The 23,467-nt window shown below is 40.6% G+C and overlaps 1 protein-coding gene across 1 annotated transcript in view; it reads right to left on the bottom strand.

Moving 5' to 3' along the window:
• Positions 1–10,810: 10,810 nt before the first annotated feature.
• The window catches only part of SLC1A1 (solute carrier family 1 member 1), a 46,470-nt gene continuing 33,813 nt past the window's right edge, over positions 10,811–23,467 (bottom strand). Inside the window, exons 6-12 of the mRNA XM_088521011.1 lie at positions 22,890–22,997; positions 21,422–21,606; positions 20,268–20,375; positions 15,940–16,062; positions 15,180–15,374; positions 14,482–14,616; positions 10,811–11,315 (exon numbers count right to left, since the gene is read on the bottom strand). Coding sequence (XP_088377137.1) covers positions 11,069–11,315; positions 14,482–14,616; positions 15,180–15,374; positions 15,940–16,062; positions 20,268–20,375; positions 21,422–21,606; positions 22,890–22,997 — 1,101 coding nt within the window. The 3' untranslated portion in view covers positions 10,811–11,068. The remainder of the gene's footprint in view (positions 11,316–14,481; positions 14,617–15,179; positions 15,375–15,939; positions 16,063–20,267; positions 20,376–21,421; positions 21,607–22,889; positions 22,998–23,467) is intronic.

The raw sequence follows: 23,467 nt of genomic DNA, 5'->3' as shown, positions 1-23,467 counted from the left end.
TGCCCATTATGAGCAACAAATCAGTGCTTTCGAGCTCCCAACAAGAGAAAATGATCTTACAAAGCTAGTCTGCAAAGTCCCAGACCAACAGATTAAATGCAGGACTCCAGAAAATAAAACCTCACAAGGTCCTTAAGGTGTCTCTTAAGGTGTTTTTTCCAGCACCAGCCTGACCATCTAGCGCACCTTGTGGCAGTCCTGTAGTAGAGTCCTTCATCACCAGTTTGCCCCTTTGAGCTGATGTCTGCTTCCGTAAGCTTCCAAGAAGAAAAGACTTTGCAACAACAGTAAAAGGAAAGCTCTTAAAAAGCCATTTTTGAAAACTAATTCATTTGGTCAAAGATACAAGAAAACCTGTTTCCAGATAAAATCTATCCAGACAAAATACGTGCAAGCAGCAGAAGTGCTCATACATTTGAAGAAGAGGCACCACATTTTCAAAACAGAGAAGCCCTTTACCAAAAAAAAAAAAAAAAAAAACACCCAGCTTTCATGACTTCTCTGCAAAAGCATTATTGGTTAATGGAAACTTTCTCTTAATGTTTATGGAACTGGCATCAGCTAACAGCTATGCTGACGTTTATTCAAAAATGTAGAGGAACAGCTACACGTTTTGTGGGGGGGCTTCTCCATTTGAGAGATTTTATCATTGCTATCTTCATTCAAAATCAACCCTAACATCTGACAGGCGCCAGCAAGTGCCTTGATGGAGTAACTGTGCAACAAAAACCCCAGGGACAGGGGCCACACTGAAATGCTGCCATGCAAGAAAACCGTTAGAAAACAATGAAGAGAACAGTAGGTGATTATACTGAAAGGAAGGATGCTAGAATACACATAAGAGACCCTTACAGTCTGTTCTCACTGTCCTGTATAGGTATTACCTAATATAAATAATCTAATATATAACATATATATAATCACTGGATTATATAGCTAAAGATTAAAGAAGTGTTTGCCTGGTCAGAAAAAAAAATGGCTCTTTAATAGCTTATTTATAAATCTATCAGTGTAAATAAAACAGCCTTCTGCAACATTTAGCAATATAATTGGCTTCATGTAGGAGATGCATTACCAGGCTAGGAAGCCTTTCCTGTGTTTCTTTTACTTTCCTTTACAGAGAAAATGATTCACAACAGCATCATTTTCACACAACTTGAAACTGAGGGTCAAATATACAAACTCAAGGAAAATCCGTGTTCCTCCTTTCCTGAGGTGGGGAGATACATATATTTCAATATCTCTTATATAACGCTACAATGGGAAGTGAGAAGATGTATGACCAAGGGGCTCCACAGACCATGTGGAAAGGAGATATGAGCCCAACACAGGGTGGCCAGGCACAATCCATTCCTCCCATATCACTCATATGTCCTTGTTCCTACCCCAGAAGGAGATTGCCCTGACCTGCATTTCAATGCTGGGCTGAGGAGGCCAAAGGAGTCGTGATAAACAGCAGGTGGAAGGAAAGGCAAAATACACCGTCCTTGTGGGCCTACGTGAGCGCTGGCAGGTAGGTGCATGAAGAGTGTGGAAGGAAATTACCATTCCAGGTATGCTGGTGTGCCTGGCGTGATAAATACAAACTCAAGCTGCCCCTGAAAGACAGTATGTTCATGGGACAAAACTCTGTTACTTTTGTAATTCTCACTCCTATCGCAGCAGTATGGTGAGAGCTGTCCTGATCTGAATTAGCTTGCTGACCTGTTTTCTTGATTTGTCCCTGAGTGTTTTGGCAGGTCATGATACGGCTTCATGGTTTATTGATCCCCAGTAGTAATGTCAGGGCATAAATAGAAGACATTCATCACACGTTTGCCTTTGTCACCAAGGACCGTTTCTAATGATGTTCTTTGGACACGTTATTATATTTAAGCCTGTATTTCTCCAGAAGAGAACACATTTTAAATTAAAGGATTTGCTTATATTCTGGGAAAATGAAGGTCATTGCCCTTCCTGCTCATGTGCAGTGAAGTTCTTACCTTGAGCTTTCTAAAGAGAAAAAGAGTGGTATTTCTGCCTAATACTCTCTCTATAAATGTACTATTGTGCTATATATACTGTACTATGGATCTCTGGGATATACTGCTTGTGACTTTGGCAATGAAAGAAAACAATTACCTTGCAAGGCTGGTTATGTTTCACTGTAATTAGCAGGACAAATGCATTAAGCAAAAAGAAGCTCTTTGTACAGCACTTGTTTGGTTGAAAACAAACAAAAAGATCCCACCAGAACCCGAATAGCATTTCTGAGAACAGGGAAAGAAAACACATCACCTTGCAAAAAACTTGATACAAGAGAATAATTTGCTGCTTTGGCAAGAATGAGCCACTTCCTGGGAGATGACGGTTAAGAGAAAAAAATGTAGGGTTGTGAAAGAGGAGGGACAGCAAATATCCTGTTATCTAAGAGAGAATGAGGACAGTGTGTGCAAAGGCTGAGCCGTCAGGTTTGGGACCAGGCTTTGTGTGGGTCTGTTTCATACGACTGAGTGCAAGATGGAGAAGCAACGTGGATGCGGATGCTCATAAAAGACCAGCAGCAGTCCCAGAAAGCTCATGTGTTTTTAGAGTAATGGGTCCCAATGGGAGGGGATGTGGGGTGCAGGCCAGACACAGCTTCCTCACCCAGCAGGACATTTCTGTTTCACTCTCTTTTGCTTTCTGTGTGTGCTACCTGTTTTTAATATCAATGACACTCCAGACTTGAATGCTGGTCTCTGGGATGCAGCAATTATGACTTGCCTTCCTGGATGGCAAAATGGTCCCCTGCCAGCAGCTGCGGGACGGGTAACGCTCCAGAAATGGTCCGTGGTAACTGCACATTCTCTTTGACTACATTTGTACTATCTGTTTTTTTTCTAGTACCATAGTTTCTCCACCAGTTCAGATCCTGTGTGTTTTCCGCTCTATATCCCTTCAATGCATGTTTACAATGCAGAGTATTGCTTTCTTCGGCTGCCTAATAAAACTTGGTCTGCATTTAGAAAAACGTTCTGAGAGAAGTGGCATCTGCCGGTTTCAGAGCTGCTTCAGCTGCTCTTTATTCAGACAGGGCTGCTGTTTGTCCATCACACCTGTTTGCTGCCCCTGCCTGTGGTTTAGCAGGGAGGGTTGGCAATAAGATGTACCAGTACTATTCTGTCTTAAAAACATTTCATTTTTTTTGCTATGACTGCTCAGATTTCTCTGTGTACTATGCCCCAAAATCTCTTTTTTTTTCCTCTCTTACTTGCAGATATGATAAGCCAGATTCTGTTATGCTGCTTTAAATACGGACCCAGGCTGTGGACTTAGCCCATGTAACACCAGTCTTAGGTACACTGTCACTTACCTTCCTTTTCAGAGGTGCTCACACTGCTATTATCAGCACAACCTGATTGAGGGGACTTACTGGAAACTTCACGTGGGTCTGCTCTGGGGAATTTAAATGGCAGTGATTAAATGGATGGCGAATGGACTTTTCTCAGTCTGTTTGCCTGTTGGTGCTACTTCAGCAGGTTCCTCTGGTGGTTTAGCAATGCAGCCTCTGCAACTGAATTCTGCTCTTCTAATTTCTGTTCTCCAGGTGGAAGCTCTGATTACCCCCAAGGTGGAGTAAAGGGAGAAATGGGAGCTGTCCGCTGCTCTAGTGCCAAATTGATTTTTCTGTGATAAGACAAAGCAATAAGCAAAATTATTGGACTTTGCTGCTGGCATCCATTTTTGTACGAAACGCCTAATCCCTTCCTGCAGCAGGGCTTGGTCATCTTTTGACATGTTGCAGATCTGTGGACCCTCAGAGATGTTGCTTCTAAAGATGACTAATTGACTTGAATATGGATTTAAACGGCCTATTAAGAGTCTGATCAACTCCAGCTATGGAGATGACTATAAAAACAAGGCCTATCAGTTATTTCTTAGCATTCTTCTTTTTTGACTGGGTAAGAGAGTTTTCCAAAAGGCTATTTGGGCAATTTAAAGATTCCAAATGTCTATTCAATGCAAATGCACTTCTACTAGTGAGATGAACTAATAACCTATGGTATAAAACAAAACATAATCTTGGGAAGCTTTAAGTGACACTTAACATAGTGTAAAGTAGTTCCTGCAGACAGAAGTATCTGTAAAGATACTTTATGTGGTGCTGCAACAAAGACTTTAGGCCAGTGAAAATCTGAAGAACTTTGGGCTAGTTACATATATCACTTTTTATGTTGTTGATCCTATGTGAAAATTGGATCCATTTTCCCAGGAAACCTTTTTTTCTTGAGCTATGAAAACATTTACTGATTGGGGATAAGCCTGTAATCCTCCCTAAGATGCTTAGGATGTCTGGTCTTGACTAGTGTGTAATGCTATGTGTGTCTGGATCTCCTGTCACACAGTCCAGTAAGTCAGTCACACAGAAGAGAGTTCCAACAGCAAGTCATGAAAATAGGCAAAATCTGCCCTTGCTAACCTTGTCAACCAACACCTGCGACCCCTTTGATCTCCTTGCATGGAATCTGGTCTTTGTGTTTGTCAGCGATGATGATTTCCTCCTCTTGTGTCATGGAATGGGTGGTGGTTGGGATGGGTGACACAAATCACTTCACTTGTGGGAAAGAAATAACAACAGGTTTTATTGATAATGGCAGTGGTTTTGTGGCAAGGTCACTTATTATTTACTGTATGGAGGTTCAAAATACACACAGAATTGTCGAGGAGACCCTCCCATTGAGTCACGAGGTTCAGATTGGACCCCCTTGCTTTCCAGACTCCTTCTGAGAGGAGTCCGGGTGCGGCTGATCCAGTCCTAGGCCCAGACCTGGTCAACGATTTATGACCAAGAGATTTTGCGCACAGTTACAAGGTAAAGTTTACAAGTTCAAAAAGAGAAAGGCGCGCTATAGTCGCTTACCACGAATCTGTTGTGGGAAGGATCTCTTAACCTCGAGGAGTATCCTTGAGAGGCGTCCCTGCTCAAGGGGAGATCCCAGCGTGCAGCCCGCTGCCCTGCAAGGAGAGCTCAACGGGGTCTTGGGCTGTCCCCATGTTTATGGGATAAGATGATTGACTGATAGTCATTCTTTCAATTCAGAAATGACTGTTGGCTGTTGTACTCACAGTTAGCTTTATCTCCCCATCATGATGCAGCCATCAGGACTGTTATTAATGGTTAATGTCTGAGTGGGGAAAGAAATCAGCAGGCAACTACCAGGATCAGATAATGTGGTAGTTAACACCTGAACAGGGCTACATGTGAGAAGTCAGGCTGAGGTGGGGAAGGAGCATATCCATCCGTCATAGCCCGTCAAGCAGAGAAGCCTCAGGAATTGTGTTGCTCTGAAAAAGCCTTGGTAGGAAAGAGTGTTTTCCCAAGGCAATTATGCGGGAGGTTGGGGGGAGAGGGAGTGGAGGACTGAGGCTGCCCATGAAACTCAGGTGTGACAGGTCTAAAGATGTGCTGGTACCGTCACCATCATCAGGGTCTGCGGGTGGCTGGCGAAAGAAGTCTCTGTATGAACCGCATGATGGCCAGGCCAAATGTTGGAACTCCAGGGTGTGACATCAGCCATGTAAAACCTGAATTTTATTCTTCTGCGAAGGCTTATTGTGCAGAAAGAACTTAGAAATAATGCTTTAAAAACAAGAAGATAAAGATGGTGTTTCTTAGACTCCATGGTTTAATTTGTTGTTTTACAATAAATAATTTAAAATAAAGCTTTTTGTTGGCAAACCATACATGTAGCATGGGGATCCTTCTCCAGAAGCTGATGCTTTTGTCTTGAGATTGCAAAGGTGGTTCTATCAGAAAATTATGTTTTTCTTGTTTGCTTATTTGTTTTTAGTAATTTAGTAGCCTTTTCTATGGATTTGGCATTCTGGGACAGAAAGAGCGTCTCCAGTGTCTATACTGGGGAGGTTCTGAATATTTTTTTTTGCTCCTGCCCTGGTTCATACAGTCTCTAAAACACATGTAACAGTCCCACTGAAGATGATGGAGTCGTATCAGGATAAACATCCTAAAGTTACTGCTATCTGAAAAATAGCATCCCTCTGGTTTACCAGAGAAGATCTTTTTTTTTTTTTTTTTTTTTTTTTTTTTTCTGATCAGTACTCGTTACTTACAGTTTTGGGCCAGTTGAGACTCAAATTTGTATAGAAAGGCAGATTTTCCTAATAAGAACATCAAAAAAATCATAATCCTAATATGTAATAATGTGTGATATTTTGCTGCTACCCTGGGTCAGAAGCGAAGCACACCTAGTTCAACATCTTGCCTTTGCCAATGGCCCATAGAAGTTGCTTCCAGGGAGTGTAAAAGACAAGTCATGGCCTTTCCCCATTACACTTGTCCTGCTTCCAGGATATAACTCTGTTTTGCCCAGGGCTTCTCTGCTATTGTTGAACAACACTGGAGCCAGTACTGACCCCTGGGAATGCCACTGGCCACAGGACTCCAACTAGACTCAGTCCCATTTATCACAACCTTCTGAGCTCTTCCATCCAGCCACTCCTCAGTCCACCCCAAAGGCCACTCATGTAACCCACCCTTCCTGAGCTTCCCCATGAGGATGTTATGGGAGACGGTGTTGAAAGCCTTGCTGAAGTCAAGGGAGACAACAGCCACTTCTCTCCCCTCACCTACCCAGGCTGTCATCCCATAGAAGGCCATCAGATTGCTTAAGCATTATTTCCCCTTAGTGAACACGTGATGACTACTCCTAATCACCTTCTTTTTCTCCACATGCTTAGCGATGACATCCAAGATGAGCTACTCCATCACCTTTCCAGTGATGGAGGTGAAGCTGAGAGGACTGCAGTTTCCTGGGTCCTCCTGGGTCTTGACCTTTTTGATGACTGGAGTGACACTGGCTGTCTTCCAGTCTTCAGATACCTCTGCTGTTCTCCATGACCCTCCAAAGTTGATGGAGAGTGGCTTAGCAATAACATCCATCTGCTCCTGCAGCACTTTTGGATACATCTCATCATGGCAAAAGATGTGTGGAACTCCCGTAGTCCTTCCAGGTGACTGTCCCCTTTCCACATTCTCTATACTTCCTTCTTTTGTTTTGAGTTTTGCCAGGAACTCCTTGCTCATCCATGGAGGTCTCCTGCTTTCTTTGCCTCACTTCTTATGCATAGGGATGCACCAATCTCGAACTTGGAGAAAGAGATGTTTGAATATTAACCTGCTCTCCTGAATTACCCCACCTTCCTTTTAGTGCCTCACCCATGGGATTCCTTCAAGTAGATCCTGGAAGAAGTCAAAAGCTTGTGCTCCAGGGTTGTGATTCAACTTGTTACAATGCCTTCCCCCTCACTGGATCCTGAAGCAAGCCATGATCACTGCAATCAAGGCTACCCCCGGCTTTCACATTTTCAAACAGGCCTTCTTTATTTGTTAGTATGAGGTTCAGCAGCACACCTCTCCTCATTGACTCCTCCACCACCTGTGTCAAGAATTTATCATGAATGCTCTGCAGGAATGTTGTGTCTAGCTGTGTTGTCTTTCCAGCAGATACCAGGATGGTAGAAACAAGAACTTTTGTGACCATGAGGCCACTTCCAGCTGCCTGTAGAAGGCCTCATTGACTTTCTCTTCCTGGTCAGGAAGAGTGGCCTGTAGTAAGCACCCACAACAGTGTTGCCCATATTGGCCTGTCCTTTAACCCTCACCCATAAACTGTGGACTTAACTCCCCAACCACCCCTAGGCAAGGGTACATTCCAGTTGCTCTCTCACATAAATAACAACTCTCCCACTTCAACTTCCTGGCCTGACTTTTTCAAAAAGCACATAGCCATCCATGACAGCACTCTGGTCATGTGTGCTCTCCCACCATATCTCCCACCATGTCTCAATTATCTGCAACTGCAGCGACCTCACGGCCCTGAGACCGCACAGATCTCCAATTCGTGCTGTGTGTATTGGTGTGCATTCGTGTTACAGGCATTGCAGGGAGGTAATGGGAATCAAGCATGCAGGTTTCCCAACAGGAGTGCAAGAGGATCCTCCATAGTTGTGTTTCGTTGGCTTTTCCCTGTCTGCATGAGTCTACTGGGAGCATCCTGATTTGAGCCGTGTTACACTGACTGTCTTGTCACTTTGACTCTCCCCTTCCTCATCTTTCCTAGTGTAAAACCCTCCTAACCAGGCTGGCCAACTTGTTGGCTAAGACACACGTGCCCTGCCTAGTGAGGTGGCTCCCAACTCTTCCCATCAGTTGTCCATCTTCAAACAGGGTCCCATGGTCATAGAAACCAAAATCCTGTCACCAAGTGGCACAGCCACTTGTTAACCAGGAAAGTCCATCTGCTCCTCCTCTCATCCTTCCTCCTCACGGGCAGGATCAAGGAGAAGGACACAAGGATAACCAAACTGCCTGTATCATGATTACGTTTATGCAATTTAAACTCCTGTGGAGGTGGCCTGGATGACCCAAGCATATTGATGGATCTCTGCATGCTACATCCAGGTGTTTGCTTTCCCCACGCTAACAAACCACCTGCGACTTCCCTAGTTTTGCAGGGGATGTGTGAGCAGATGTCTGAGCAGATACCTTACAGCCACTCTTCTATCCAAAACACAGGGTCCAATCCAAGACAGCTTCTGCAGCCTCAGAAAATACTACAGCAACATAATAATATGAGGTAAAGGGCCAAAAGATGCAGAGGCTTTTCTGCTGGAAGCCTCTCTGCCGATCTATAAGGCTTCCACGCCAGGAAACTGTGGAGTAGAAAAGGCTGCTTCGCCCACGCAAGGTTTTTTCAAGTATGCAGAAGATACATGCTGTGCCTGTTGTGTCAGGGAAAACGTTCTTGGACTTAGCAATATCTCCAGTCAGTTCCTTTGGTACTAAGCAGATGGAACCACAGCACCATCAACCTCTGGTTAGTTGCAGGTGATCCTTAAAAATGCTGAATAATACTTCGCTTCACATATGTTATAAAAAATATCTCCTCTGAATCCTCCAAATTGAAAAGGTTTTCTTGCAATGTCAGCACTGTGCTGCTGAGAGATTATGTATTTATCTTACCGGAACAAGAGATTTAATTCCTGCCAAAACTGCAGCTGAGTCACTATTAAAGATAACATAAATCATCAGTTCACCTGTTTCTGTTTTTCTTGCGATAGCTAGACAGACTCAAAATTCTACAGGTGAGGAGATGATGGCAGGGTGAAACAAGAATGAAAGAGAAATTATTTATTTTGATCACACTAGGAACACTTCACAGAACATCATAGCAGGGTGATTACATAACAAAGTGATCATAAAAGGGTGATTAAAAAAAAGCAAAGAAAGGACAAAGCATAGATTACACGCTAGTTGTGGAAGCTGGTGCTTTTTTTTTCCTTTCATAAGCAAAGCTGTACAAATAAGTTTTTCATATTACTGCACAGCCAGAAGTTTGGTTTACTCTTGGTTTACTCAGTCTGTACATATTTATTTTGTATAAACATACCAATACTTAATTAATACTTCTATATAGTTTACAATGTTTAAATACAGCATTATTTCTTACTGACTTCTTCACTTAAGGTGCAAATTATCAAAACCCACAGTTAACTATTTTACTATTTTCTTATTTTCTTCATCTGTTCTCTTTGGCACATTTCCTGGCTTATTTAAATACAAAAGAGTAGGGTGGAAGTGATTATATAACACTGCAGGAACTTGCTTTTTTGTTGTTAGCTTGTGAGTGCAGGTTTAGGTTTAATGTGAGTTTATTTACAAAGAAATAGCTTTCTATGAATTTCAGTTACTTTACAAGTAAAATGGCTAACAGATTTTAATGTGCAAGGCAAAAAACTAGTTCATTACAGCAACTCCTCTGCAGAGAGAGTGATTTTTGCACCATGGAAATCTTGTATAAAATGCTTCAGAAATGGAGTTTGCTTATGAGGAAGTTCTTGGTGGATCCCCTATAATAAGCCACCAGAACTCATGACTTCTAGGTCCAGAATGGTTAGTGAGATACAATTTAGCTGGTATATTGGCACTGGAGTAGTGTTGCAGCTACCAACTTGCATGTTCATCTGGGGAGTTAAAACTAAGGAACAAAAAAACAGACTGTGTAAAAAGCTCAGACACTGGCTTTTTTTTTCTAAAAAAAGGCATGCCTCCTATATTCCTTATATTAACTTGTTGTCATTATCCAGAATGACAAAAGGTTTACAAGTTGCACTATGAGTAACTGTACAGTCTATTTTCATCTTCATGACCTCTGCCTACTTTCGAGTGGATTAATATTTGGCTAGAGTCAAAGGTGGACAATAATAAGCGAACTTTTTTTCCTGCTTCTGATGGAAATGTACCAGAAGGCCAAGAAAGTGGACCTAAACCGGTGATGTTTCACTTTACAAAAACTCTTCAAGTTTTTGTAGAGAAGAGCAATTTGTTTTACAACTGAAGGCCGGTCCCGACAGCTGGTGTTCAGATGAAGGGCATGGGGAAACCTAACTACATAAACTTTGGCAGCTCTGCCATGTCCAATTATTTCCAATATTTACAATGATTAAAGAAAATTGAAACCCTAGATCCTAAAATATTTATTACAATTCCTTTCTGTTCTGTCCTTTTCTGAATAACTCTGCCCATGTGGTGTCCTATCAGCTGCAGAAATGAACATTTTGGCACATGATTAAGTTACAGTAGGTGTTTGGTACAGTGCAATCTGTCTGTTTAGAAGGCAAGGATGTTAAAAGTGACCACACAGAAGTGTGTTGTAATGTAGGTAAGATGTAGAATGCTGTGCTACTCCTGAGAAAAACACATTTGGCTGCCCCAGCTACAATATCCATCTATGAACATGCTCATTCCAAAGAGGCGTAGCCTCAGCAATAGTATATATTCTTTAAAAAATAACGTATTTTACAGCTTTTCTTTTCTTCAACTTATCAGCAAAGACCAAAAGTGGTGAGTTCAGATTGCTAGGAGAGTTGATGGGAAGAGAGGTGATTGGGTGAAAGGAATCAGAGTCTGTGCAGTAAATCAAATACAGTTGAGATGTAATTCATTCTCAATTATCCCCTAAACTTTTTGAGATCATGCATATAGTCATGTCCTTTAGTGCACCTGCTTCACCTGAAGCTTCTGGATTTAGAACTGAGATGTCTGCGTAAACGATATGGTGTCAGACTTATCCACGGCAAAGCCCCCATTGACGTAGGATTTCTTGGTCTCCGTTTCATCATTATCGAGCGTAGTTGTTTCCAAGGCGAAAGGATTGACTATGTTGACTTCTGAGGTGACATCCATCTGCTCCAGCTCCTTTTTGGAGAGTTTCTCCACTACACCTGCACCAAAGGCATCTCCCAAGACATTCACCATCGTTCTGAATCGATCCCTATGGAATAAAAATGGTATCAGACAAGTCGTTCTGCATGTTACTTAGAAAATCATTTTAGTAAAAGTAAGCTACTGTAGGAAATGCACAGCAGCGGCCTTTTCCAAGTGCAGATCCTGTGTAATTCTGGTATTACAAAAAAAAAAAAAAAAAAGTTGTAGAGTGAGTGAAGAACAGAAGTTTCCTTGCATGTATTTGAAAAAGAACCCTAGAACAACTGCTGTGATAAATGACTTTGCAAAGGATACATAAAACTGCAAGTCACATCACTGTTCTGTTACACAGGTAATGTCACTACTGCGTTCAGCCTTACGAAATCTTGTGGGAGCACTTCTCAGGCCTTGATGTACACTGCACAGCTGGTCTCTTTGTGGTAAGCTTGCTGCTGAAAGCAGCAGCAGAGTTTGATTTATGCCTTTGTCTCTTTAACAGTCATTTCCTCAACCAGTGCTTAGCCCTGGATCTCCAGTTTTCTAGCCCAAGACCCTGCAATGGAAAAGTGCGTGTGTGGTGTTTGGCTCTCCTGCTTAAAGGGAGTACAAAGCTGTATTTAAAAAATCATATTAAGGAATAAGACACTTCTATACTGTTGATCTTTCTGCGAACAGAAATGCAGCCACTAAAAATCTGCTGCTGCTTGCCATAGGAGCAACATAACTACGCAGTGTAGCAAAGTTGAAAGTTGACATGGAAATAAGGTAAGGACTGTGGAAGCTCATGCTTCCTTGTTCTTCCTTCCCTTGACACAGCTTGGAATGCTGAAAGAGCTTTGGTGGATACACAGAGACATGGGTGCCAGACATGTGACAAGTAGCAGGTACTGCACAAACAATTCACACTGCTAGGTGCATATTATTGCACTATGGTTGTTGAGTTGCTATGCTAAAAACTGCCTGTGTATTCCCCAAGCTGGAAGGAGGGAAGAAAGAAAAACTGAAGTAAAATTCTGGTAGAATCAGACAAGTGAGGCAATCCATGGTAGTGGAAACTTGTCTTTCATGAACAGGTGGTTTTTTTTTTTTTTTTTTTTTTTTTCATTTTGAACATGGAAGAACTCCACAAGCCTATGTAATAAAATCTTGGTAAGTTCAGAATTAACTAAGGATTGTTAATGAGACACTGAGGTTGTAAAATAATACATTTTAGGCAATAAGTACAAAAGGCAAAAGTGTTAATAATCTACGTGCCATCATGGTGTGCATTCTATCTGCTGAGGTGCAAAATACCCTGGCAATGACCCCTGGTACGTGAAATTAATCTTTAATTTGCTTTACACAGCAAGACACCTTCATCTGAAAAAATATCACAATCAGAACCGGACATAGCTTGAATTTTTTATCTTTTGCATGATGGAATGGATAGCTTCTACATTTTCCTGTTATACGTAAGAACAGCACAAATTCTGGATTTTCCAATGTTCTAGGAAAATATTTTGAGAAAAGTGTCACTGTTTGTTTTAGACCCCTACTATGAACTAGTGGGTTGTGATGATCTCCATCATCTGTAATAAAACCTAATGCCTTCCCCGAATCAAAGAGGACTGAGGAAAACTGATTGTGGAGCAAAACAGACAGATCCATGTGCTGCCATTGCAGACAGCGGATGGGGAGAATGTACTTCCGGTTGGAGCTGTTTTGTTTGGAACAATTATGCTTTTATACAGAAAGTGAATTCATTTTTGAATCCATTCACAGCCTTGATTTTCTGGAAACCAACAGCGTTTCAAAACAGTTTGCAAAATGGAGTTATAGAATCAAATAAATTAAATATATCTGTGAAATACAGCGGGTGCTGCCAAGAAATCCTTCATGAAAATGATTACATAGGTGGGAGGAAAAGGAATGGATCTATCTAGAGTGCAAAAAGCAGCCTAAGAAAATGTAATGCAGTAACTATGAGGTTACTAGGACCTTGGTCTGGGCACTATATTTTTCGCAGTTTAGAAGACAGGTAAAAACTGCATTATAACATATATTCTTTAATTATGGAATCCTACTCTTTCACAGTGAGTCATGGGACAAAAGTGAGAGACAAGCTGTGGAAAGAAATCTCAGTAGAAGCGGAACAGAAAATATTTGTGAAAACTGATCCAACTGATTGGTTAGATCAGGATGTTCTGAGAGACAGATAGAGATGACATGAGGAACTGTGTGAAAAATGCTACCACTGTAAGAGAAAGGTTGATATTGTTTCCCATTTATCAGCTCATCCCAGATAATGAAACAGCACTTGGTCTAGGGAAAAGTTCATGTAGCAGTGGGGTCTAGAAAAGTTTTTCCTAATTGTTCCGAGAAATCAGGAACATTCATTGTGACCAGTAGATACATACATAGTCTGTATGCATAGGACATAGAAATCACAGATCAAACTGATGTGAATTTACAACCAAACTCTTTCCTATGCCTGCATCAGTTCCCTGAGCTGGACAGCTTGGCAAAACCCCCTGCAATTCAGTTTCAGCACCCTCCACAATGTGAGTAGCTAGGGGAAAGGAAGGAAGAGGTGGAGGAGGGATAGTATTCTCTTCCCCGTGGAACAGAGAGAAACATTCAGGCTGGAAAGAGACAAAGCGCTCCAGGAAAGTAAGAAAACATGTCCTTCATGTAGCGATAAACTTGACCCAGATTGAGGACTACTACACTGATGGCACCACATTACAGCCCTCTGCTGAGGGCCTTGGGTTTATCATATCACATAAGGTACTTTCGTCTTATTCTGTTTACCATTTGGAGTCAACAGAGAAACCCTAAAATATCCACGTGGACAAAACAAGAGCTTCTGAGGCCTTTATCCAAGAAGAAGAAGGTAGGCTGATCACTAAAGGTAAGTAAAATTTAAATTTAAAAATAATTTTAAATTAAAAAAATAATTAAATTTTAAATGTGGCTGTACCAGGAGATCAATGCTTCTCTCTGGGAAACAGCTGTGTTCATGGGACTGAGGATGTGCTCTGAGGTGAAGTGGTTGGGATCAGGGACCTGAGCAGCTTTTTAAGTTTGCATGTGTTTGTGCTTGTTGGTCATGGGGCTGGGTCCTCAAAGGAGTATCTCAGTGAGGAACATCCCCAGGCTGCTTCACAGACCCAGCTATTCCCAAATAAAGTTTTGGAAACATTGCAAACGAACAAACAAACAAAAGGATTAAATACCAAGTGCCCCAGACTTACAGGAGCCAGTCCACAGCGATGATGAGGGTCACGTCTTCGGCGGGGAGGCCGACGGCGCTCAGCACGATGACCATGGTGACCAGGCCCGCCTGCGGCACGCCCGCAGCTCCAATGCTGGCCGCCGTCGCCGTGACGCTGAAAACCCAAACAACGGCCTTCAGAAGGGGAAGGCCTTCAGAAAACACCCTGCAGCAGCAGCTGCGCATTCTCACACACTTAGACTTATTCTCAAAGCAAAAAAAAACATACCAGTTTTCCTACTGAATAGTATCTACACAGTCTGGAGACAAATTTATGGGACAAGTCATGTAAAGATACTTTTAATCAGTGTCTCTACAGATACAGTAATTTATAATATCTAGAGTGGATTCTGTTGCTCCCTGGCCAGGGAAAGAGAGCTATCACTGTGGAATAAGTAGGAAAAAGTACTTTTGTTGTACAAACTTGGGCTTGCAAGTGTTTGCTCTAAGAGAATGAGGTCAATATCCAGAGCAGTGTGTTATATACCAGCTGCCGGCCCTGGCCAGCTCCTCATCAGGTCGCACAGGCACGGCCTTGGAACAAGAAGTGGGAATGTGTCTGTTATTTTCTGTGCTGCGAATGATAGTTTCAACTTCCTGAAGACGTATCCAAAGCAAATGTGCCATTCATTAAAAAAAAAAACACAAGGAAAATTTCTGTGATGGCTTTAGTCTCACCTTATGGTAATTATTTGGCCAATATCCAGTTCTAAGTCATTCAGCTGTGCAATAAATATAGCTGCCACTGCTTCATAGAGAGCTGTGCCATCCATGTTGATGGTAGCTCCAACCGGAAGGACGAACCTGGTTATTCTTTTGTCAACAAAGTTCTTTTCTTCTGCACAGCGAAAAGTGACAGGCAAAGTTGCTGAACTGAAATACAGATAAATAGATAAAATAAGCCCAGAAAAAGTGTGCCCCATTCTCTTTATAAGAAAGATCTATTCTAATGCTCAAATGGAGATCTAAGGCAACCAGAAAGGCTGCAGTATGAGGTCTTGATTATGAAGTTTGCTCTTAAAGCTAAGAAACATTCACTACCTCTTCTAACTAAGGGAAGGAAGAACAAAGATGGAGTTATCGCCTACATAGCAAAATCTTCATGATGTGTGTAATCACAGAAACACCATGAGAGCTTAAATTGTGAGTAATGAAATAAACGGCCAAAGAATTATGTCCTGAATTTATACTAGGAAGGAAAGTCACAAGTCTGGTGCAAGGCAACTGTGATTCCACTGCAATCCATAGTTCCTTTTTTGGTCCTCCAGAACTAATGAGGAAAGTAGTATTTTAGCTTTTAGCTTTCAGGGACTTATAATTGTCCGGGTGAAATTATAGTAGGTAACAAAATAGCAGTAAAATCAGAGAAAAAAAAAACAAACAAACATGCAATTACTACTAATAACATTACATAAAATACATTTTTTTTCCTGCTTACCTGGAAGAAACCATGAGGGCTGTCAGAAGTGCTTGAGCCATCCCCATAGCAAACCGAAAAGGATTTTTCCTTACTATTATTAAGTAGATCAATGGCAGAATTACAGTGGAATGGATTGCAAGTCTGCAAAAGAAAATGGACTATTTAAACATTGGATCTATTTCACTGCATAGCTTTAATAAGATGGTGAGAGATGCCATCAGATCCAGGTGTGAAATTTCTTGTGACTTTAAAGATCGTTATGTTCAATCTACAGAGTTATGTTCAAACTACAGAGAATATCCTGTCTAAATAAATTGCAGGCAACAGCTTTTCTATTTATTCTATCAGAGGACAGGGAGAGATTGTTACTTGCCTCTGCTTCTAAAGCAGCAGATGTGATTAATTGATATATTGGAAATACACTGATAAAAATGAGAAAAGTAGAGAAAATTATGCAGAGGACACATGTTTCAACACCCCACTCTCTTGTCAAGTCCTTACAATTCAGACTAGAAACAAATCAGTGAAACAAGCCAAATCATTGTTGAAGTTTATCTGCCTATTGGGAATTAAAGGTAAATACAGTGTCCAGTTAGGGACAGATGAATCCTTCTATAGAAGCTTGAAAGAAAATGATAACTCCCACACACATGCTTTTATGTTGTGGAATATTGTGTAAGCTTAGGTATATGTGTTCTCTAGGTGTTCCGGCTTGAGCAGCAGAATTGGACTAGATCATCGCTAGAGGTCCCTTCCAACCTCAACCATTCTGTGATTCTGTGTGATTTTGCGATTCAAATACAATTCTTTTTTTTTTTTCATTAAAAAACATCGAAGTATTTCAGACTGCACAAACATACAAATATGTAGCCTTACCATCTTTCATATTGTAAGATGCCAAAATAGTATTTTAAAATATTACCTTTCATTTGAATTAAGTCTGTTAACATAGCTTCTTCAGAAAATAAATTGTCACAGCTTGGAAACACCAAGTCCAGAACTGCGACATACACAACCTTTGAATTTTTATTGTGTCTTAACAAGATGTTCTTGGGAACATTACTATGTCGTAATAGGGCTTTATGATTTCAAAGCAACTGATAAGGATATTGATAAATCATGGTACCATTTGTTCTGCCAAATCCAGACACTGAGACAGCAGTAGCCAGTACATTACAGAAATTCACAAGAGAACAACCTCTCCCTCTAAAAAAAACCCAAATAGATAGTTGTTTCCTTGGAAAGAAAAATATTTTTTAAAAAACAGTAAGTCTTAACAGTTTCATTCATTATGTGAACAAAAATAGTGGTTATAGTGGACTGTAAATGAAAGCTTGCACCATTTATCAATGAAATTCTGTAAAAAAATCTAAAAATAAACCTAACATTTTCACACAGTACTACATGGGACCAAACTGAATTCACAAGAACAAATACAAGAAAATATTAGTAATGATATATGTGTTGTTGATATATATATATTTATATGATGATATATATATCTCTTAACAAAATGTATAGGCTAAAATTTTAAGGTACATCTGTATGATTTAGGAGCCTAAGGACTTTCAAATGAAGTTATTTTTAAAATCTTAGTTCTGCACTTTATTACCATCAGCAAGAATTCAGTATTACACAAAATAAATATAGTTGTACATATATTATTTTTCACAAAATGAATTATAATATTAATCTACATGCATGAAATACAACTCCCAGAAAGCAGCAGAAATTTTTATAGCAAATATTCTAATCTGCAACTGAAAACAGAAATTCTCAGATCATTCCCTCTAAAATAGGAAGGATATCATCCTTCAGAATCCCAACCTGGCTGTTTATATAGCACCTGGATATTCAGTTTCTGTGCTGCTTTCAAAAGAGGCAAGGGAGAAGATCAGAGGCACCTCCTCAGCGCAGCTTCCCTTTTTCTCCTCAGGCTGAGGTTCCTCTCATATTCGTTCTAGGCCTCCTGATCTCTCCTCCTTGACTGCTGTCACGTCCCTGTCCTGGTGCTGCCATCAGCGAAACAAGAGGCTTAGGATATTTAGTGGCCAAGCAGAGGAAAGGCAGGGTGAGGGGGCCTGGAGGGGGAGTGACTGTTACCTCTTGGTGACCTAATGAGACCCAAGGGCTGAGACATTTTGTGGACACTTGGGTGAGAGCTAGATGGGCTGCAGATAGGAATAATTGAAGTTGGGAAGAAGGTAGGTTAGTAGATGAGATGGAAAGAGAAGGCAGGGAAGTGAAATGGAGGATGAGGCACCCCTAAACTCCCAAATATCCTTTTTCCACGGGGAATACCAGAAAAATATGTAAGATGACATGTACTTCTCAGGACCATGCTTAAAGGTGGTGGTAAAGAGAGAGACAGCTGCAGAAGATGCCAATAAAAATCAGCACTGCAGCAGAGGTGGCTAAGGATGAAGAAGAGCATGCAAAGTGTGGAAACAGGTGAGGGCAGGAACGCAACACAGCAGAGGGGACACATCTTTCACACACCAAGAGGCAGGAGAAAGGGCATTCCTGCAGGCTGGGAATGCAGAACAGGCACCTCTTTGTAGTCTCATGGTCTTCTCTACAGTGAGTCGAGTACAACATGCCCTCCCTGCAGGGCAGCCTTGAAGGAAAAGTGCTGCTGTTTGCCCTTCTCTGTGGCATGTGAAGCACTGTGTAAGAGATGGAAAGGCTGCAGACCTCTGTCCAAGCAGCGTTTTGGGAAAACTGTGGAATATGTAATCGGGTTCTGTTGAACAGTGGCTGCTTCACTCTCAGGATGCAAAGCTGGACACCCACTCAAAAGTCACTGTATCTGTCCTACCTGCACCTGCACACAGGTATCAGCTAAATGACAGAGCATATGTGCTGGGACTTCACTTTGCAAAGTACTCTGGAGAAGTGACTGTGTCTTCATACATGTCCTGTCACAGGACAAATAGTAACTGTTATTAGCTGAAAAACCATAAACCTTGTCAGATCTAAAACAGAAAACCTCAACTTGTAGTATTTTGAAAGAATCATGATTCAGTGCTATTTCTGAAGCTGTAGTATCTGCTTAGAAAATCATTACTTCTCAAATGAGTTTTGAACAACTAGTCCAAACATATCAGTATATATGTATATAAAACAAAGAAAAAACAAACAAACAAGCAAAAACACATCTTTCTTGACTATTTATAGGGAAGTTTGCAATTAAAACAATCATATCATTATTTTCTTGATTGTCAAAAAAACTGTGAATTATTTTTGAAAGATAACATACATATGTATTAAGTATTGGTGGTGAGCGAAGAAGGTCTTGAACAACTTTGGATCTAGCCCGTACACAAAATATGAATAAATCCTAAGTATGCTGAAAGAATTACAGGAGTGGATGCTGAGGCAATGAACCAAAACAGCCAGAAGCTATGCTTCACTGAATTGGAAATAGAAATGTAAATGCATTTAACTTATTGAGCCTGTAATATCAATTTATCTTTCCAAAGGGTCATTTGTAGGATATTTATCCACAGCTGTATAATGATCGAGCATTACAAACTGTATCACCTGGAGCAGTTAATTTGCCCTTTCTTATCCATAAGGTCCACATGCGTGAAAGGGTTTGTGTAGGTGTAACAGCACGGTCCTCCCAGCCACTCCTGACTGTTCTACACTCATGGGCCTAGACTCAGGATATAACATCTGCTTTGATGCTTGGCTGTGCTATGCTGGAAGCACACGCTGCTTATGGAGCTTCACCAGGTATCTTTGACTAGAAGGAGGATGACTACAGAGCAGTTCTGAGGGGCTCCTTGGGTTTTAGCTACTCTTTGTTGAGGGGAGCGAGGGTCATTTTCTTTTACAACTATAATTTAAAGTTCAGTGCCTTTGCAGCGTATCTGTGCTCTGCAGTGAATCTGAGTCTATGCTGGTACATTTTTGGCTCACAGATTCCCAGGAGATTCTGATATAACCATTCATTACAGGTGTTTTCCAACCATAACAATTCTGTGATTCTATGATTAAATGGTTTCAATTGGCTGGGTTTCAGTGGGCTATAACCGAGCTCCTCACCATTTTCAACTTCTAGAATCTAAAAGAAACGCTACATTCTGAAAAATACAATAATCTTATCTGTTTCAGCATCAAGCTGAGAGGAAGATGAAATAATGAGAACAAGAACAGACTTTTTTTTTAGAATGCAAGTGACTTTCTAAAACAAAAAATGCAAAACAGCCTCACATAACGTTCATCGGCGGCAATTTTTGTCTCTGAAGTGGAAAAGTCTGGTCGTTGTGGATAATTAAATCACAAACAGTTGAGCTGCAAAAATGACCTACATTTAATTTCATCTTTAGGAAATGACATACCCACTTAATACTGTAGCCATATAAAGACCCAGTTTACGAAAGATCTCCCAGTCATCAACTTCTATTATCTTCCCGGCAATTAAAAACATGATACCAAGTGGCATATACCTAGAAAACAAAAGTAAAGCAATTAAAAACACATTCTTAGAAATGCTGTGTGCTCATCAGTATACAACAACTTGCAGAGTAAAAATTATTAAAAGGGGTAACAATTTTCTCTGATATTCTATTACACAATTGAATTTATTCACTTGCAGCAAGATTACAACAGTGGTGATGAAAAGAGATTAGAAAACCAAAACTTATTTATTCTGTGTGACTTGGAGTCACAGAACTCAGACAATTTGGGAGAGACTGTGCATGGTTTGTCTAACTGCAGAAAATGTTATGCATGTCTAGGCCATACTTGGATGTGAAAGTATTTGTGGGGCTGAGAGCTAAATCTGCACGTGCTGCAGTCAGCTTATGTGTGGGATCCTCGCGCTCAGGGCAGGGGAGCAGGCTGGGATGCTGCTGGGGCTGATTTGGTGCACTGTGAGGCAGTTTGCTTTATAGAGCTGTAGTTTAGCTGAGGACAGGACCACTGGCCAGCACTAGACAAGTTGCACGGACTAATTTATATCTCTCCAAACGCTGCAAAAGCCTGCAGCTAGCCCTGCACAGCTACACTGTTTTACAGGATCTCAGGGTCTGTGCTGTGGCTTGTGCTACTTCTGTTTCTAAAACAACTCAGCTTCAAGGACAGCTAATATGTGAGTTTAATGGCTATTTGTTAGAAGTTAGAAGTTGTTGTTTCATTGAATTGTGTTCAAAATTGAGAAGGGAATATAGACAGTGATGCTTCTATAGTCCTCAAACTACATTCAGACGTACTGGCTTGCTGTAAAACCTGAGGGAGAATGTTTGAACAACTGAAGTTTCCTGTGTCCAAGTGGGACCGTTATCTTTAATACAGTAAGTAGGAGCTTTATCTCCGCTTTCCTCAAAAGGATCCAATTTTTGTACAGACAAAACTGTTTACCACCTTTCCTTTCAAAGTTTCTCTCTGCAAAGCATTATACAAAAGAAAATGTAAAGGAGTCTGCTCTGACAATTTCGATGACAAAATCCACTTAAAGAGGCATTAGAAAATGCTAGTATGTCCTTGGACTTACCACATGATTATCTGAACTATTCTCATGGTAGCTTCATTCAGTGCATTGAAAAAATCCACCAGCACTCGTCCTTTCTCTCCCATTTTCCCAATAACAACTCCAAAAACAAGACAAAAGATGATCAAGCCCAGTACATTGATGCCATCTGAATATATGCCCACAACTTTGTATTCTTGGGTTTTGTTCTGTAGATTGGATCAAAGAGAGAGAGAAAAAAAGTTGCCATCTGAAAACACTGAATTTACTTTAGAGAGCTAAAATAAAAATACATTTAGGTTTCCCCATGAAAGGATACAGACATCTTCTCCCCAGGCAATCTATTCTAATTCTTACAGCGTTGAGTGGTCACATGAAGGTAGTTAAATTGCCTTTACAATCTCTGTATTTTAAATTATGCAAGAACCTGGCAAAATCCTAGCACTGGATAAAGCATGCTTAATTTATGCTGCCCTTTCAAATGATTTCTCACAGAGAGAATGGCAAAACCTAGGCATCCTGAGTCATAACTTCAGCATATAAAATAGCTACTCCCTACTGTGGAGAATAAAACATGGATGTAGAACCCTTGTAGTCATTTCTGTGCAACACAAGCTTTTGTGGTTGGACTTAAGAAAAATTGTCCACTGTCTGAGAACTAGGACAAGAGTGTCCAATTTTGCCCCCAGTAAAAAATCTATTGTTCAGCTGAAATCAACAATATTGCATAATTAACAGCAGAATATGAAGCATATCACATAAAAATCCTACAAAATACACAGTTCTCTGTGTGAATGCAAAATGAATAGATGAAGGAGAATTATTCACTGAGTGTGTGATTCTCTACTGCATCCTGCTTTGGGATTTAACTAACATCCTTTCATTTAGCTCGCGTTCCCATGCTCTCATTATGATGAGATGAAATTTGTATTGTTCATCGTTCTATATTCATAATGCTATTGAATTTCTTCTTACTTCCCTTCCTAGGCTTTTTTTTTTTTTGCAGAGCAACAATCACGCTATTAATTAATAACATACTTTCCATTGTTTTGTTTTCCATTTCAAATATTTTTGTATTATTTTTTGTTCTTTTCTTTCTGCAATGCCTGCTGCTTAAACATCTTCTGATAATATAAACTGCGAGTTAAACAACTGTGAATATATACCCAGCTTCTCCAAAAGACTGTGTTCAGTAACTTTATAGCGCATGAGCTTATACCATAACGGATGTATATATGAATTATTTCTCCACATCTCCTATTATCTTTGACTTGTTTAATTGATGTGGAGTCATCTGCTTTCCTGAAATCTAACTGAAGGTCCTCGAAATCACCTTCAGCATTTACTTAGCAAGTTTTATCTCCTTGATAAAGCTTATCTATGTGGCATTTCCTTCATTTTCTGAGACACTAACCTATCAGCTAAACCAAATGTCAGTCTAATTCTACCTATGTAGATTTTACAGAAATATAACAATCTATAAAGTTCTCACCTCTGAAACCTGTGACGTCATGACAATTGCCACAATATCTTCTCTAGGAACAGAGCCATTTTTTTCCACACCACTCATAACATCCACTTTTTCACGTTTGGTTTTATACTGAAAGATTTTTTTCAAAAAACAGAAGAGTTATTTAGAAATATGAGGAAACTGAAGAGTGGACAAAAGCACTGTTAGAAAGACACTAAGGGAAAGATGAATGTGAATCATCATGGTTCTCTAGTTAAGATACTAAATGAAGCAAAGCAAAGAAAATACACTATAAATCAGGCTCTTGAGGGTCCTGGATGTCTGACAGTTTTTGGGGGGATGAGATAAAGCTTCTGATAATGACAAGGCCATTTTCTGCTGGAACAAGCAGTTGGAGGACATGGTTCTTGCACAGGTAAACAGTGAAAGTGTTACAGGCCTCATTGCCTCCAGGCAAATGCTCTAGCATCCTGCTTGGAAGATAATTACAGCAACCGTGTTATAACGTAGCCTCTAAAAAGAGAGTCTTTTCTCTGGTCTTTCAGAGAAATTTAGGACAGGATTCTGTACCTCAGCAAGGCAGAAGATTTGTTCTTAAA

This window comes from Tinamus guttatus, unplaced genomic scaffold (assembly GCF_059628265.1).
Source record: "Tinamus guttatus ecotype Peru unplaced genomic scaffold, ASM5962826v1 Tinamus_guttatus_pri_ptg000110l, whole genome shotgun sequence".
Classification (NCBI taxonomy): domain Eukaryota; kingdom Metazoa; phylum Chordata; class Aves; order Tinamiformes; family Tinamidae; genus Tinamus; species Tinamus guttatus.
This window is presented reverse-complemented; position numbering and strand designations above follow the sequence as displayed.